Source organism: Sminthopsis crassicaudata, chromosome 5 (assembly GCF_048593235.1).
Source record: "Sminthopsis crassicaudata isolate SCR6 chromosome 5, ASM4859323v1, whole genome shotgun sequence".
NCBI lineage: Eukaryota > Metazoa > Chordata > Mammalia > Dasyuromorphia > Dasyuridae > Sminthopsis > Sminthopsis crassicaudata.
The window spans coordinates 273,180,785-273,197,373 of record NC_133621.1 but is presented as its reverse complement, the minus strand read 5'-3'; the positions used below and the strand labels follow the sequence as shown (position 1 = coordinate 273,197,373).

General features: G+C 32.7%; 1 protein-coding gene across 2 annotated transcripts in view; it reads left to right on the top strand.

Moving 5' to 3' along the window:
• The window catches only part of LOC141544676 (uncharacterized), a 127,841-nt gene that overhangs the window by 64,178 nt on the left and 47,074 nt on the right, over positions 1 to 16,589 (top strand). For both annotated transcript variants that reach the window (XM_074271090.1, XM_074271091.1), the window contains exons 11-17: positions 579 to 655; positions 7,578 to 7,801; positions 9,241 to 9,402; positions 11,212 to 11,242; positions 11,769 to 11,862; positions 13,754 to 13,952; positions 16,154 to 16,187. In XM_074271090.1, coding sequence (XP_074127191.1) covers positions 579 to 655; positions 7,578 to 7,801; positions 9,241 to 9,402; positions 11,212 to 11,242; positions 11,769 to 11,862; positions 13,754 to 13,952; positions 16,154 to 16,187 — 821 coding nt within the window. The remainder of the gene's footprint in view (positions 1 to 578; positions 656 to 7,577; positions 7,802 to 9,240; positions 9,403 to 11,211; positions 11,243 to 11,768; positions 11,863 to 13,753; positions 13,953 to 16,153; positions 16,188 to 16,589) is intronic.

Here is a 16,589-nt window from a genome sequence, read left to right as displayed (position 1 = left end):
GTCCCAAAAGGGAAGGAAGGAGTTGTTGCTAATCCCTCATCATCAATTTCCACTTGGTCATGTTTTCCTCATCCCCAATTGCTTTCTTCACCTCGACAATTCCATTTTTTTTCTTCTCTTACTTCCCAAAACTGTATTAAGCCTACTAATAGCTACTACACAATCTCTGGTTATTGAGAAAGTCAATTGACCCAATTTGTTAAAAGTTTACTTCTACTGAACAAAGAAATTAATCATGCATAACCTCAGTTTATACTAAATTTTCAGTGGTTAACAATTTCAGCTAGATTTACTATCAAACTTTACAACTTTCTCAGCTTTGTTCCTGGGAAATTAGCATCACACAAGAAATTTAAAATCTAGCTATAGAGTGAAATTGCAAAATAATCAGCTAAATGCATAATTAGTAATTAATAATTTTTTTACATTTTTTGCCTTATCTCAAGATAGATTATAAGAGAGAAAGTTATATCTAACACAATCACCAATATTGTTAATGGGGAGGGGAATGAAGGATTTCATTCATAGAAGAAAAGTAATTCTAAATAAAATAAATTTTCATTTACATATTACTTTAGACTTGAAACAAGAATTGAAATTTAAAGGACCATCAGATGGAAGCCAGGAAATTTTTGATAAAGGTGACCAGGAGCAGGTATGGGGAAATGATATTGAAATTTCTGATATTTTATTTTAGTAAAAGTGCATTTAATGTTAATTTTATTAAAAGTCTTTTTTCAAGATGGTTTACTTTTAAATGTATTTTTGTCTTATGCAGGAGTTGAAAATGTATTTGGTAGTATAGGGACAAACAGAAAAATTTCAACCCTAGCTAAGTAGTACTAGAGTAAAGGAACAGTCCTAGGATATTTCTTAAATGGCAAAGTCAATTTAAGCTACTTGATTATTTCACTGTTTTCCTTTTATAAGGCAAAATAATTGTGATAATAGAATTGTCATGGATCTGAATGTATATGAAAAAACATCTTAGTTCCGATTTCTTTCTTTGGTTACAATACATTTAAAACAATGCCAAGATTATCTGGATATGTCAATATCGGGAAATGTATGTCACTTTAGAAAAATATGCTGAATTTTATCAATGTATAAAATGTTAATGTATGACATAATGTCATGATAATAATAATAATAAACCTTAACATTAATTATCAAAGTTAATCTAATTTATCTTTTTCCCAGATAACCAATTCTGTCTTCAGTAGGCCCCCTTTCTGTTCCTGAAAAGTTACTACCCAAGTAAATTGGCCTACATTATATTGGAACAGCTCTAATAGAGGTGTTTTCTTGTGTTGACCTATAATTTACCTTTCTATATTGTGCAGCTAGGATGAATGGTTCTGAGTCAAGTTGAAGAAATCAAGACTTTCTTCTGCATTCTAATTCCCTAATTTTTGAATGACTGTTATCCTGGCATCCTTTAAATCATCTTTTCTATAGACTAGACACCTCACTTGCTTAACAGACCTTCCTGTGACATAAATCATGCATGACTTGTAAGGTTTCTTTTAGTTTCTCTGAACTGCACTTTTTCAGTGTCCTAAGTATAATAATGTGAAAATAGAAAGACAATAAAAGCCTGTGATGTCTTACTAAGGATCCTCTTACTTTTGTTGCAAAGATCACATTAGTCCTTTTGATAGTCTCATCATATTAAACTTATGGTCCACTAACAAATATTTCTAAGTGTTTCTCAGAATTTCTATGAAAAATCTCTTTTGCCCAGTTGTGTACATATGCAGCTGATTTTTACAAATCAAGTTCTAGTATTTTACATGTATTTCCTTTGAAATGTTTCTTATCAGCCCCATCTCCTTGCTCTAATTCATAAAGAACCATTGGAATCTCAGTTCTGTGACTTATTTAATCTATATCAACCATGCCATTTACAAATCTGCTAATGAGTATTCTATCACTTCATCCTGATTATCAGTGTAAAATGTTGATCAAAACAAGCCCTGAGGATAAAGCTACCTTTTGCTGTCTAGGGGGAAGTAGTGTTCTTTAGATCTGCCCAATGAAACAGCTCCTAACCTACCAATTTTTTTCTTTTATAATCCACATTTTTGTCCTAATCCAATAAGGGTGTTGTGAGAAACTTTTTCAAATACTTGTTGGAATCCAGAGTTTTTGCCTTTCTTTGAATTTGATCTTCTATTCTCTAGAGAACTGACATTTTCTTTAAAGGGGAAGTTAAAAGGTATAATTTGTTCTAATGAACATATATCAATAATTAATTAATCCCCTTAGGTCCTTTTATGGGAGATATGCAGTAGTTCTTACAAGTAGTTCTTGTAGCTTAGGCTACAATTTCACCTTTTCGAATTCTAATTTCTAGATTCACTTTTTCTAATCCCATGACAACTCCCTGGTAAACTGTAATTTCTCAAAATATTTCAGAAAAACACCAATTTAGTCCAATATGAAACTTGGCATCGGCATCAAGGTCTTGTGGTTCTAACCATAATCATATAACTTGACCTCAGTGAGGTAGTCATGCTTTCCCTAACAGAAAGTTAGGGAAAGAGTTCCTAAAGCCCTCTACTTTATGCAAGATAGAATCAAGGGGCAAGAGAGACTTGAAAAACAAATCAGATCACACAGTCTTATCTTCCCACAGCATCTTTGTAAAACTAGATTCGAGTTCACAACCTGAACCTTCAATCCTATATATTTTCTAGCCGACACATTTTAAACATTTGTTTTTGAACCATTATATCTTTGCCCTACAAACAAGAATTTGTCACCATTCCAATATGATTTCTTGAAAATCAAAAATTATATATAACATATAACTTATCCTCATTAATTGATTATAGAAATAATCTGAAATCTTTAATCTGAAATTTGCCAAATAGTACCACAGTCATCAACTGCAATGGTTTTTTGGGTTTCCTGGAGCAGCCTTTGGGAGCAGTCTTCCTTTTTAGCAGATTAATCACCATGAGAATATCCAGGTATTGAAGTCCAAATCCTTTTTTGTCTCTTTCACAATCTAGTTTCCTTGCCTGAAGCCTGGAAGCTTTCTGGAGAGCTTTTCAGCCTGGACTTGGCCTCAGTGGGGGAAGTGCAGGAGGCCAACTCAGCCACCATGAAGCTGAGAAAGATGAAATGAATCTGGCTCTGGGTCAGAATGTCTGTGCCATTCTGAGCCTGTCCCCACCTTATATGCTCTACACTTGAGTATAAACCAATCATTATATCAGTAGGAAACCATTATCTGTTGTAAGATTAAATCAGTCATACTAAATTTAGAGAAATATTAATCACCATACTAAACTAGATAACCATTGTCTCATCACTTCCATTGACTAAACAACTTGTAAGAATCCTTGTTTCAGAGTTCTGGCCCATAACAGTCAACAAATCACTGAATTGAATATCTTCTGTAAGTCTCAAGGGGGTGGAGCCAAGATGGCAAGAGTGCAGACATGACTTTCTGTGACCTCCCTCTGACTTTCTCTCAAACTAATAGCAGATTAAGCATCTGGTTTTGGCGTCAAAGAATCCACAGATATTTGGACTACAACATATTTACAAGATCATCGTTTGGAAGAACTTCAGAACAAGTCTCTTTCAAACAGGCATGGGGACAGTCTACTGAGCCCAGAGTGCAGCACAGGGATACTAGGGGAAGGAAATGGGACAAGAAATCAGTGCATTGCAGCTTCCACGCACTTGGAAATCTTTTGTGAGACTAATTAGGCTATTCTATCCTAGTTGTAAAAGGTAATTTTGGCAGATTTGCTACAAAAGGCAAATTGTAAACTACTGATAAACTACTGAGCTCCGAAAGAACTGGAGAACTAGCCATGATTACTCAGCACCAGAAATCAATCAGCAGAACTGCCCCAGAGCAAATCTAAAGCAGATGTCTTTACTTTGCATTGAGTAGACTTAAAAATCAATACACAAAAAGAACTCTTGCCACAGAGCACTTTTATGGATAGGGAAAAGAACAGACCTCAAATACTGAGAACCCTAAAGCCAAAATAACTCCAGATGCAGGCTCAAAGGGAAAGATAAGCTGGTCTCCATTTCACAAGCCTTTCTGGGAAGATTGCATAAAGAATCTTAAAAGGGTTAGGAGAAAAATGGAGAAAGGAAATGAGATCACTGCAAGAAGGAATGGAAAAACATTTAAAAATTACTCTACAAAATATATATGAAAAAGAAACCAATAACCTGAGAAAATTTGTGAAATGGAAAAAAAATATAATGAACAATTCAATTGACCAATTACAAAAAGAGCTAAAGGTAAAAAACACTAAATACACTAAAAATTAGAACTGAGGAAATGGAAGTGAATGACTCAGTAAGACTTAAAAAATAAAAAAAAAATGAAAAACAAAACAAAACAAGAAGACAATATGAAATACCTCAAACAATTGACATAGAAAATATCCAGGAGAGACAAGCTAAGGATTATTGAAATCCATGATGAAAAAAAAAAACAAAAAAACTAGACATTATCTTAACAGGAAACTATAAAGTAAAATGACCCTTGATATCTTAGAATCAGAAAGTAAAATAGAAAGAATTCACCAATCACCTCCTGAAGAAGAGACTCAAATATTAAATCTCCAAGGAATATCATGGCTAAATTTCAAAACCAAGGAAAAAATGTTGCAGGCACCTAGAAAGAAACAATTTAACAAAAGTGCCACAATTTAGATTACCCAGGACCTAACATGTTTCACTTTACAGGATCAATGGGGCTGTAATCTGATACTCCAAAAGGCAAAGGAAGTTTTTCACATGATGAAAATGCTATGTTTTCTGTTCAAATGCTTGCTATTTGTAAACTGTATATTGATCCAGAAACTGTTTCCATAGTTTTGGTCATCCAAATTACTCCATTTATTTCCAAAGTACTTGGCAGGTGGACAAGAAACTTTTCTAAATCAGACATAGAAGTTGGAATATTAGACTGAGTAGCCAAAAGAACAAGGATAAACATAAAGATACTTAGCACACAGACTTAAAAGAATTGTAATGAACTCAGATTCTATTTTATGAAAATCCTTGTAAAATCTGACATTTGAAATAACTTTACTTTCGTTGCTTAAAATAGCTAAAACATAAGCTAAAATTTTAACAAATGCATCTGATGGTACAGCTGCTAGTTCATCTTCAATGATTTTCTAAAATACTTCCTTTTTTTGCATTTTAGAAGAAAATTAAATACTATTTTGCTAATCAGTAATATCAAAAGGACATTAACACAGTATTTCTCTGTTCCACTTACTTAAACCTAGTTCTTCTGACTTCAAGTTCAGTGCTTCTCTTCTTCCTTTCAGTTTTTTTTTTATAATTTTCATTTGCTAAAGATATCTGTCATTTTAGTACTTAGAAATAGTGTTAAAATGGGAGAAAAGACGGAAAAAACAATGGCAAAATGCTGACTTGTGATATGTTTAGATAACTGACTGCTTTAGATACTATGACTATGGCAGTTCATTGAATTTTATTTTTTGAAAGGAGCACTGACAATCATTGAGTCAAATTCCATTTTTAATGAATAAAGGTTAGGCTCAGGGTAGTTAGATAACATGGCCAGGGTCTCTTGGCTCATCTGTACCTTATCTTTTCACAACAATAATTGAAGATATAAGAGACTAGTGAAGAGAGACTAGTGAAGAGAGCCAAAATAATTCAGTTAGACATGGTTTCAAGTGCCGCTTCTAATACATATTAGGTGTATTATCCTGGGCAAGTCCATTGACCTGACCAGACAAGTGATACTAGAAGCAGAGGCTGATCTTACTTTATGGATGGAGTTCCCTCATTTGGAGTTATACTGATGAACTCACAGGTCCTGTCCAAAAATAATGCGAGTAGTATTTGTATAACTCTAAAATTACAAAATTATCTCATCTGATATTCATTGCTATTCCTTTAAAGTGGTGTGACCCATATTTACAGACAAGGCAATAGAATGTTAACAAAATACAAATGACTTTCCAAAACGGTCAATTTGGTATCTTAAGCTTAAAGCTTTCAATGAAAAATTTAATGCTAACTCTCTCTCTCTCTCTCTCTCTTCTCTCTCTCTCTCTCTCTCTCTCTCTCTCTCTCTCTCTCTCTCTCTCTCTCTCTCTCTCTCTCTCTCTCTGATTTTGACCAAGTTACTTAATGTATTTGTGCTTCAAGTTCTCAAGTTCCTCATTTACAAAATAACTTTCAGATATTTTTTCCTATTTTTTTTTCCTTTTCAGAAAGATTGTGCTTCTGTGAACCTTCCCAGGGAATAGCATTGATTTTCTATAATGTAGCAGTCATAGTGGCTGAACCTCACTGTACTCAATTTCCTATATTGTTAGTTGATTATTTCAGTGACAATCTTCAAATTTTATTTTTGTTTTTGTTTTGTTTTTTGCTTTACTTTTTGAACTTGATAATATAAAATAAGAAATGAGAACTGGAATGGGAATCATAAATCATATGGTGGGAAATAAGCTTAGTCTGTCCATTGTGGGGACATGGAGGAAAAGGCCAACAATCAGATATTTTATCTCTTTATATCCATCTGCTTGTTAAAGGAGAGAAATGAGAAGAATATGAACATAGGTTGAGAAAACAAAATGAGATAGCAATTATGCTATCATTTTGAAACTGGTCAATATTTATATTTTCAAACAGATTATATATCCAAAATAAAAAAATGGAGATCATATATATTGAGGATAATGTGTATTTCAAGATAAATGTAGAAAAATTTAAGGCAGCATGGCATACTTGAAAGTAGTTCAAGTCACACTTCTGACATATATAGGCAAGCATTTAAAATCTCAGTGTTCTCTACATTGGTAGAATTGGTGGAGGGAATTTTCTCTTCAGGTAGCTCCTTGTACTAGTTAAATCACATAAATAAGCATATATATACCGTGTTTCCCCGATAATAAGACACTGTCTTATTATTTTTTTGGGACTAAAAAACACCAGAGGGCTTATTTTCAGGGGAGGGCTTATTTTATCCTCCATCATGCCCCTTTTATCCTCCATCATGCCCATTTTAGCCTCCATCATGCCCCTTTTAGCCTCCATCATGCCCCCTGAGTGCTTATTTTATTCTCCATCGCTTACTGAACTTACCGAGTTTTTAGATGGTCCTGTCTCAGCTCTACTCCGCGGCGCTGCTCTCAGTAGCGCCAGCAAGCAAATCACCAGGGAAGAAGAGGATGACGCGCTCACTGCTGCAGCTCTGATTGGATGCAGCTCGGAGTGCGACGTGCGTTTCACCCGGGAGGGGAGGGCGGCGCTGCTTACTGAAGGTACCGCTACGCAGCATATAGCGCAGGGGATCACCATGATGACCGTTTTCATAGTAAGTTCGATAGGGCTTATTTTCGGGGGAGAGCTTATTTTAGCGGAATATTAAAGAGTATGTGGGTGTCTTATTTTCAGGATAGGTCTTATTATCGGGGAAACATGGTATATATATATATATATAAAATGTATAAAATATATAATACATAAACACACACACACACACACACACACTTACATAGAGAAAAATACAGGAATAAAGTGACACTGATACTAAGCTTTCCTTTTAGGTGAAAGAGAAAAACCAAGAGCACCAGCACAATGAAATGGAAACATTGGAGAGAAAAGATAAGTTAACTGAAAACAGAAGAGCTGGAAAAGTTAATGAATTATTTTCTATGGAGATTCATCAGCATGGTAAAGATGAGGGAAATAAAATTCCTGGGGAAGAAATTCCAATAACAAGCATTTCCTCTAAGGGAAATTTAGCACCTGTGCACCACGTTTTAAAGGGGTAAGTTTCTCAAAATAATTAACTGGAGTATTATTATCAAATATCAACATTCATGGTATGTTCAGTTTGCTCTAAAAATCTAGATTGATTCACTCTGCATTCACTAGTTTTTGCTGAGAAAGAAATTAAGGACACATGAATGTAAACAGTTATATTGCTTTAATATGTTTTATGTATATATATATATATATATATATATATATATATATATATATATATATATATATATATATATATATATATATATATGCAAACTACTTTGCTCCTATATATAGGAGCAAAGTAGTTTGCAAAATCTGGCAAATGTGTGCTAATTAGATAAGAAAATGTTTACATCTGCTCCAAAAATTAGATGGGTTCTCTTAGTCATTAGAAAGTTTCCATCAGTAGAAATGTTCAAAGAGTCAATTATAGTCGTCCTTATAGATAAAGCACTGAGGAAAGTCAGACAACCTAGATTCTGAAGAAACTCACACTTTTAATTGCAGACATGCAAATCATTAAAAAGATCATTACCAACCTATCACTTGAGAAAAAGGTTAATGTCCTTTCAAAGTACCAGAAAAAAGGAAATTGACTGAAATGTAGAGAAGTGCTTTGCAGCTCTTCTTTTATAAGGCCCTCTATTGCTCATATGACTTCTGGACAGAGTGAGGAAGAGCAGAAAGCAGATAACTACTATCTGCTGCTCCACCAAAAAAAGTCTTAGGACCAAAAGGTGATAGATGAGACACAGGAATGTGGTAAAGAAGATTCACAATATTAGATCACCTAGAAAATTCCAACTCATGAGAGTTGTAAGGTGGAAGTGTTCTGGACTAACATTTAAAAAGTAGAGAATGTTAAATACATGTTAAACGCATACTTCAAATATGTTCTGATCAGGGCATAGTATGAGAAAACAATCACCTCCCTTTTCCTTCTTAGAATTCAACCTATTATTAAGTCTTTCTCCTAGCATTGTTGCCACACTGCCTTGAAATCTCCCTGATATTTTGCATACAAATTGTTTAATCACAGCAACCTGGTTTTTTCAGCTGATGCTTTTTAGCCAAAATATATGCAGGAAATGGTACAGATGAGCAAAAGGTTGGGCAAGAAATAAGCAGAACCTATTAATCCTAGACTAGAGAAGACATAGATACAACTATAATGGATCTTGTATTCTTAGAAGGATTGTGAGAACCTATGTTGGATTAAGACTGTATATCTGAATATGAAGTAGCTTTACAGGCAGACAGTGTAATTTAATGCACTGCAATAGAGGATGACCATTAAAAGCTTGATATGATCAGCATCTTAGTTAAGGAAGTTTGGTCTGGAAGTAAAATATATATCTTTTAAAAAGAAAACTATATTACCTTCCACTGTTTTCTAAATAAGTTTTCAATAAAAAAATAATTTAAGCGTCCCTCCACGGATTTTTTTTTTTCCTACAGTGACATTGCTATGCATAGGGAAAATATAAAAAACCCTAAAAATGAGAAGTGGATTTCCAAGGATTCTAGGATGACCTGTGAAAAGGTGAATTCTTCATCTGATATGCTACTCCATAGTTATGATGACAGTACTTTAAATGAGACAGATCCTGATGAATTAAGGTAAATTGCTACTGGACTAGACCATAGAAAAATATTAGCAACGTGTGCTTTCTTATTGTAAAAGGCTCTTGTCTTGCTTTTCTTTTCTTCCAGTTGAGTGTTGTGGTGTCATAAAACAGATGCACTATAGGAATGCCAGGGGAGCTAGCTAATGTTGATAAAAGTTAAGGGGCCCAGACTCCACTTTAATATGCATACCACATTACTTGCCACTGTCATGCTGGTGAAGGGCACAGCAGGGTTCTCATTGGTCAATGAAAAGTAGTTTTCACTATATATACCTAAGCATTTAGTAATATATAATCACAGTCTTGGATTCATAAGATTAAGGGTAAAGTTTCCAATCTTCTACTGTTCTACCATGGCCTGAGAACTGAAAGCCACTGTAGGGCGTCGTGTAATCCATCCTCCTTCCTTTTAAGCTGAGGAGATAACCAGTTTACCCACAGTAAAAATGGGTGAAAAGAGGAGGAAAAAAGTTATGAAATCAAGATTCAATCCACTTTCCACTGTACCACAAAGCCAATGTTAATGGTGGAACCTAAGAAATATTTTACATGTTTGTAAAATGGGGGTGATAATATTTGGGTATTAGCAAGATTTTTGTAAGGAAAATTCTTTGTAAATTGCTATAGAAACATGAATTATCATCAGAAACCCAATAAATATGTTATTCAGCCTGCAACAGAGTATTCTGCTAATGATTGCCTCATTAAAATAGTCTTTACTGAAAGAAACATACTTCCAGATTTCTGGAACCACTTGACAGTAGATATGGAGAAAAACATGGAGGATATGTCTGAGTTACAACATTTAATTTGCCATTGCTATTAATAAAACTGTTGACTAAGCCCCTGAGAAGTGAGAGAGAACCCATTTTCTTCACCTATACTTCACCATACTTTTCTTATTTCAAATTCTTTCTCCCTGTTCAATTGAAGGACACAACTTTTTCTTTTTTTTAAATACCTAGAAAGACCCAATCATTGTTTCATAGGATTTCTGTTTCTGAAAATGTTTCACATTTAATGAATCACATTTAAGTTTCAGATTTCACTACTTATTTGTCAGGATTTGTGTATAGTCTCACCAGAAGGAGTACTTTCTCTAGGGGAAAGTGCCATGGTTTTGTCATTTTATCGATTGTTTCCTCATGCATTCTTCCACAAGTTGCCCATCTAATGTTCTGGTAAACTTGTTTGAAAAATGTTAAGTCACATGCAATGTGGAAAGTCTTTTTGTAATCTCTAGGAAAAATTTTTAAAAATGAGAAAAATAGTAACTGATCTCTTGGTGCTTACAATGTAAGAAATACAACTTGAATTACCAAAGAAAAATATGATCATGCTGGTTACCATGGTTAATATTTTCTAAAGCTTAGAAAAAAATGAAACATGATGAACATAATAATGACTCAATTTATTCTTAACAATCAGGGTAGTATTATTCTCAAACTCTTGTTTCTTTAGAATTTTAATAACAAGCATTTTGGGTCATGATGAGTTAAAAATGAATAATTTGTAAAATTAAGATGTTTTGGCTGACTGTGATTAAGTATTTCTTTGATGGGAAAAAAATTCCAATGTTAATTCAGAATATTTTAAATTTCCCTTAAAAGTTTTCAAGAGGCAAAGATAAACATTTATGATAAGTTATGGCTATGAGATTAAATGTTGCAATATTCAGTATCCTCTATTATTTACTAGAAACCTGAAAAACATATGATTTTTAAATGTGTGTATTAATCAAATAATTACAATGACAATATTACCATATTTTTATGTACACAATGAAATTTGTGTCTTTTAGGTTTGCAAAGATTACATTAAATGAAAAGAAGGTAATGTAAAAACTTCTAAAAATGTAACGACTGCTTTTCTAGATTATGAAAAATAGGACTATTTCATCAGAAAATGGATACTTTTAGAAATATATCTTTTTCTTGTGAAATATATCCATTGTGGATGCCAGAAATCTAATTAGTTTTCTAGGCTTTCTTTCACTCCCCCTTTGTCTGTAAGAGATGGAATGAGTGTTATTGATAATTTTTATAAGGGTATTAAATCAATTACTAGGTGAGTTGGTATGCGGCCTAGCGAATAGTGAAGAAAACCTAAGTTTGAATTTCTTCTTAAACTCATCAACTGTTTGATTCTGGACAAATTACCTAATTTCTCCTATATCTTATTTTCTCATTTGTCAAAGAAGAATAGCTGTGAGAATGCTATGAGATAATGTATAAAAGATAACTGTTGTGAAAAAAAATTGCTACATAAATGTTGTTCATTGTTATTGCTTTAATGTTTATTTTACAATAATTTTATATTAAGTTTATTATTTGACAGTACTTTTATGTACCTTATAAGGATGAAGTGGAGATGGATACAGAAACTCTTGATGGCTTCACTCTGGATACAGACACAGAGGATTCTGATTTTTCTACCTCAAATTATGTTCAAGGTAAGAGTATTTATAAATTTTCTAACAGAATATCAAAGTTAAACAGGAACCAAATATGTATTTATAACAAGACAATACCACTGACGGCCTATTCATTGATTAATAGTAGAATAGAAGTGACTTTGGGTTTTTGGAGGGTCTGACAGAGTCTAATTTCTGACAAACTTTGCCAAGCTAAAAATTATGTAGACTTCAGAATGGGGACTTTTCAGCCACAGTTCTCAAGGATGACCTACCATTTGTTTCAATGCAGAAAGAATTAAGAACCAAGTGTGTGCCAAATACACAAATTTTAGGTTAGGCAGGCATTGTTCTTATCCTCCTTGAGTGTGCAATCTACTAGGGAGATAGAGCCTACGAAGATAGCTGAATTAGAAAATAATACTTAATAAATTATATGATAAGTAAAGTGTACAATCATAGTGCTATTTAAGGTTTAAGTATGAAAAAACATCAGCTATTTTAAATAAAAAACACTTTTTTAAAGATAGCATTTGTGTTGCATTCAAAGGATAGATATGAATTCAGTAGATCATGGGTACCTAGGAACTGGAATGAATGTTTGACACATGGAAATTTTGAATAAGAAAGCAGTAAAATGAGAGTTTTCCTGGACAGTATATAGCCATAAGAAGTAAATACCAAAAGGAAAGGTATTGACATTGCAGAAGAAGTAAGTAGTTTTGTGTCTATAGGAAAATAATTTAATCTGGAAGCTTCATTTTATTAATCTCCAAAATATCTTCCTTCAGAGCATAATTTTAGGGAGGTTATTTTTAAGACTATATGTGTTATATTATGAAATGTGAATTACATGTATTGAATACTAGGATAAGGTGTATGAATTGTATATGGTGCTTAATAGAAAAGTCTTTATTTTAAATAAATAGTAATCTCTTTCATGAAAAGTAGAGCTGAAATATTTCTCTAAATGAACCTTGCAAATTTTCTGCCTAGTTTTTATAATTCTTCAGTGAGCATATACGATAGTATACTGGACATATGATGTCATGAATAACTAGTTACAAATTCTGCCTTATCTACCTACTAATTGTGAATTTCAACAAGTCCTCTTCTCTGTGTTCTCTTTTGCTTTGAATCTTGGATCTCAGATTTCCCTTACTGTCAGTTTCACCATCCATTATAATCAGTACCCATAAACAGCCCTGTTCTCTGTCCACATCCTTCCTACTTCAATTCTTTTAAAATCTGTAATATATGAAGAATTGAATGTTGTCAAAGAAAACCAGATAACCAAGTCTGTTAACTCTGTAGCTTTATATAAATAACTTTTCTAATTCTGGGTTAGTTCTATATTTAATTGTGTGCATTTCTGAAGAATAAAGTGCCTGGGTTTTTTTGGCACTTAGTTTCCTTGAAGCACAATTTTTTTTTTAATTGCTTAAAGGTACCAGAAGTCTGAGCAACAAATAAATGAGCAAGAAAGCTATTGTATGAATTCTGTGTACCAATTAATATTATAAGTCTCTTAAAGAATAAAAAGTGTTTACATGAAACTATTATTTAGTGTAAAACACATTTATATTAGTTACTTTTTAAGTAATTTAGCATATTTATAATGTATAGATAATATATTTTATTAATCTTATTAGTCCCACAATACACATCAGCATGTTTACTTTCCACATATATTTTTCTTAGATTATGAGTAATTCTATGATTTCAAAAAACTTGTTAAAAATTAATATGTAACTTGAAAAGATTCTCTTTAACTGTCTGTAATACCCAAAGGGGAAGTAGGTTATTTTAAATTTAATTAAATCTCTTGAAAAATAGTATTTTTGTATATCTTAGAATTCATATGTGGATACTATTTTATCAGTGCAAGAGAATTGAATTCTAGTTGTTTAACTGTGTTTTCTCTATATAGGTTCTTGCCTTTGGGAAGCTCAGAACAGAGTTCTTGCAAGTGGGTTATCAGTGAAATTTAAAAAGTCACGAATGCTAAAATTCACAAGGAAAGTTATGGTTTTAGAAAACACAGGGAACTGTGCACTACAGGAAACATTCTCAGAAAGCAGCAAATCTGAATCTCAACAAAAGCATCAAAAAATACAATGTGATAGCAGGTATGGAACTCATCAGTTTAAGACTTGAAAGATTTTCTCTTGAAGTATTATGACAGAAAATTTGAGGTTAGCAAGTCAAAAATGAAAAATCTTTGAGAATACTATAATGAGAAATAAAATAGAGAAATACTACAATATTGTATATCTCTTAAGCAAGAAAGAAAAATACATTCCTCGCACTCTTTTCTAAAAAGTTTTCAATTAAAAAAAAAATTAAGCATCCCTCTGTGGATTTTTTTTTTTTCTGCAATGACTTTGCCATGAATAGGAAAAATATAAAAATCATAAGAATGAGAAATGGATTTGTAAGAATTTTAGAACGACTTATGAAAATGTGTATTCTCCATGTGTTATCCTACAGCACTTTTAAGTGAGAGAGATCTTGATGAATTAAGTTAAACTGCGTCTGGACTATCTCATAGAAAAATATTAGCAAGTTGTGTCTTTTCTCATTGTAGAAGACTATTCTCCTGATTTTCTTTGTTCTTCCAGCTGAGTGTTCTGAGTATTCTGGTTGCATGAGACATTTCCACTGCAGGAATGCCAGAAAAACTAGTTATTATTGGTAAAGTTAAAAGGCCGACACTCCCCTTTTCTATGCATACCACACTACTTGCCACTGTCATTGTGGTGACAGGATACTGGTCTAAGAAAATTAGTTTTCACCACACACACACCTAAACATTAGTAATAATCCCATTCTTGGAGTCAGAAGATTAAGGCTCTCCAGACTTTTAGTGCTCTAGCATGGATTAAGAACTGAAAGGCACTACAGGGGTCATGCAGTCCAGCTTCCTTACTTTTAAACTGAGGAGATAAGCAGTTTACCCACAGTAAAAATGGGTGAAAAGTTACGGAATCCAGATTCAGTCCACTTTGCACTACCACAAGGCCAAAATAAGCAGTGGAATCTTGTACATATTTTACACATTTGTAAAATGGCAGTGATAATACTTGGCTTTAGCAGGATTTTTGTAAGAAAGTTCTTTGTAAATTGTAAATGAACTATCATTATAAACCCCAATAAATATATTATGCAGCATGCAGCAGTGTATTCTGCTAATGATTTCTTTTATTTCAATAGTGTTCACTAAAAGAAATTATACTTCTAGACTTCTGGAACCACTTAATAATTGATATAGGGAAAAACATGGGGAACATGGATGGGAAACAATGTATACTTTATTTAACTTCCCGTTGCTATTACTATATTAGCTGACAAAACCCCAAGAAGTGAGAGAGAACCCAGTTTCTTCACTGATAATTCACCATATTTTTACATTTTTCAAACTCATTTTTCTCCCTCTTCATTTGAAGGATATAGCTTGTTCTTTTTTAAATGCCTGGGAAGAGCCAATCATTGTTTCATAGGTTTTCTGCCTTTTAAGTTTGTAATTTTGTGTTTAATTACATTTAAGTTTAGATTTCACTAATTCAGAGGATTTGTGCATAGTCTCATCAGCAAGAGTACTTTCTCTAGAAGAAAGTATCATGACTTTGTCATTTTATCAGTTGTTTCCTCATGTTTTCTTCCACAAGTTGCCCATCTAATGTTCTGGTAAACTTGTTTGAAAAACATTAGTTACATACAATGTGAAGAGTCTTATTGTAAGCTCTAGGAAAAAAAAAAAAGAAAAAAAAAAAGAAAAAAAAGATGAGAGGCAGTACCTGACCTCTTGGTGCTTACAATATAGGAAATACAACGTGAATTACCCAAAACAAAAAAAAATATGATTACGCTGCTTACATTGGTTAAAATACAGTGAAACATGATGAACATAATTTAACATTTGTTGATGACTTAATTTATTTTAACAATCATGATAGTATTATTCTTAATAACTTAATGACAAGCAGTTTCAGTCATGAAGAGCTGAAGGAATGAGTGATTCATATAATAAATTAAGATATTTTGGCTGACATTTATTTATACTGTTATCTCTTAATTATTTCTTTGATGGGAAAAAATTCCGATGTTAATTCAGAAATTTTTATTTGTCTTAAAAACTTTTCAGTAGGCAAAGATAAACATTTATTATATGTTTTGGCTATGAGATTAAATATTTCAATATTCTGTATCCTATACTATCGACTAAAAATCTGAAAAAACCACTATTTTTAAATAAGTGTGTATTTAAATAATTACAATGACAACATATTACCATATTTTTATGTACACAATGAAATGTTGTCTCTTTTAGGTTTGCAAAGATTACAATAATTGGAAACAATAAGGTAATGTAAAAACTGCTAAAAATGTAGATTAATGTAGGAAGTAATACAATTTTTCATGGACAGATATGACCGATTTTCTACATTATAAAGCATGAGTATTTTACCAGAAAATGGACAGTTTTACAAATAAGTCTTCTTGTGAAATGAATCCACTGTGAATGCCAGAAAACTAAGTTGCAGGCTTTTCTTTCATTTCCCCCCCCTTCTTTATAAAAAGAGAATGACTCTCTGTAAGAGAGGTTATATTTCTTTTAGAAAGTCTTTTTGTGAAATGAATCCACTGTGGATGCCAGAAAACGAATTAGGTTGCTGGCCTTTCTTTCACTTCCCCCACCTTTCTAAAAAGAAGAGAATTTACTGTCTGTAATAGATGTTGTGAGTATAGTGATAATTTTTATAAGG